The sequence below is a fragment of the Gavialis gangeticus genome, unplaced genomic scaffold (genome assembly GCF_001723915.1).
Source record: "Gavialis gangeticus isolate Ggan-Ray unplaced genomic scaffold, GavGan_comp1, whole genome shotgun sequence".
NCBI classification, from domain to species: Eukaryota; Metazoa; Chordata; order Crocodylia; family Gavialidae; genus Gavialis; species Gavialis gangeticus.
The window spans coordinates 129,397,660-129,399,785 of record NW_017729024.1 but is presented as its reverse complement, the minus strand read 5'-3'; the positions used below and the strand labels follow the sequence as shown (position 1 = coordinate 129,399,785).

The following is a 2,126-nucleotide window of genomic DNA, read 5'->3' as shown; positions in this document are numbered from 1 at the left end:
CAGCATTAATGAAGGGCAGGGGATCTCCCTCACCCAGACTTCAGGATCTTCCAGGGTTAAAACAACACGCCCATGCTGCTAGATTGCAGCATACAGGGAACACCTGAATGTTCAGTGTGTGGCGCTGCAGACAGGTTGGTAGCAGCAGGTACCACACAGCCACACTCATCTGGATGCGGCCACAGACAGCAAATACGTACTGGGCATTAAGATGACATTCACATGTTGTGTGGTTAAAATCTTACCCTACTATTCACTGCACAGAGTAGTTTCATTTAAGATTTAACCAAATTCACTTGGGAATCATAAATTCACTTAAGCCAGTTGAAAAGGCTATTGCAGTAGAAGACAGGAATATTTTCCAGCTAGAAGCTAAATTATGCTTGCAAACTGAATTGACTAGGTGGAGGTGGGAAGGGAAAGGAAACATCAGGAAGGGAAACAAAACCAAACAAGGACAGACAAACAGACATTTACATAAATGTAAGAGTTGGGAATTTCAACAATTTAAAGGAACATAACAGCAATATTATTTCCTAGAAAGTGGACTGATAGGGGGGTGACTTTTTTATTAGGGGATCAAATTTAAATTATGCAGCATTCAGTGGTAAAGCCCACTTAAAACAATAATCATCCAACGAAAAAAGTTGGCTGGCAGGGTTCGTATCTGGTTTGTATGGTACTCTACATCACACAGAAATGTTGGCACCAACAAGCTACGAACATCCTTTAAAGCTTTATTGGCATGTGCCATTTGTGGACAGGTTAATGTCCACATTGAGACTTACCTGTAGAAGATAAAACAAGTGTTGATAGGCCTCCAGCTTTTTTCTCCTTTCTTTGTTCAAGCCTTTGATACCCTGTTTGTCACCCGTCACCATCTCTTCTACCTGATTTTTGCTTTTTTTGTTTAACTTCTTACTGTGCAACACGACATCCTGCAGACATAAATAAATGTACAGAAATTGTATTTACACAAAAGCTAAATGTATTTACGCATAGCTTCTCACTCATATGTTGAAATCTCCTACTTGAACAATATTTTTTATATTTACACAATGTAGTATGTTAAGACGACAAGCACACACCAGAGGTGCACTGATATTTCGGTCACGTATCTGATTGGCACTGATAAAAGGAAAGTTAAGTTGGCAATCAGCTTTTTTTGGCCGGTGTAGATGAGTAGTAACATCACCAATAAGTGTCAAGAGCATGTGTGCAGCTGCAGCCTGCACACAGCCAGCCCAGCAGTGTAAAGAGCAGTGCCTGGCTGGTAAGTCTGTGGAGGGAAAGATCCCCATGGTGAGGGGAGGGAGTGGGGCAGGGCCAGGCACTGCCCAGCCACGGTGGTGAAGGCGACTCTGCCAGAAGTGGGATGGAGCCGCCCGCAGCTCATCTGTGGGAGAGTGGGGGCAGCTCCCCACCACTGCATGCACCCCCAAGAGAGGCATGGGTGACATATGCCCCTTTGGATTTGTGCATGGGGTGAGAGGGTGGGCCACCCACTGTGGGCTTGGCGCAGGGACTGCAGCAGCCTCTTTCCAGCTGGGGGGCTGGGCTGGGGCTGTGCTCGAGGTGGGCAGCAGCAGTGGTGCTGGGAGGGGTGGCTACAGGGTGGGTTACAACCACCTGAAAATTCCCCATGAATCACCCCTCCTAGTGCCACTGTTGCTTGCACCACTTTTTGGCTGGTGTAGCTAATAACATCACTGATAAATGCTGCATGCAGCCATAGCACGCATGTGGCCAGGAATGCAGCCTAGTAATGTGAAGAGAAGCATCTGACTCATAAGTGGGGGGGGGGCAGATCAATGCCCCCATGGCAAAGGAGGGAGTGGGGCAGGGGCAGGCACTGCCCAGCCAAAGTGGTGAATGCAATCCCACTGAGAGTGGGATAGAGTTGTGGGCAGCTTATCTGAAGGGTGTAGGGGGGTAATTTTTTTTGTAATTACCATACTCCAGCAGACCAAAAAAATCAGACCAGCCTCTGTGCTTGTGTACAGGCAAGTTACTGGGTGGAGCAGAATTTAGCATCTTTTGCTGCTCTAGATATTAGCTAGTATTTTAAGCTTTTGGTATTGTATTTTGTTGAGTAGAATGGCTATGTGGATTGAGAATGATAACTA

General features: G+C 46.2%; 1 protein-coding gene across 5 annotated transcripts in view; it reads right to left on the bottom strand.

Annotated features, from left to right (window-relative positions):
* The window catches only part of IQGAP2 (IQ motif containing GTPase activating protein 2), a 272,642-nt gene that overhangs the window by 32,544 nt on the left and 237,972 nt on the right, over nt 1–2,126 (bottom strand). For all 5 annotated transcript variants that reach the window (XM_019517713.1, XM_019517717.1, XM_019517714.1 and 2 more), the window contains one exon: nt 789–938. In XM_019517713.1, the coding sequence (XP_019373258.1) occupies nt 789–938 (150 nt within the window). The remainder of the gene's footprint in view (nt 1–788; nt 939–2,126) is intronic.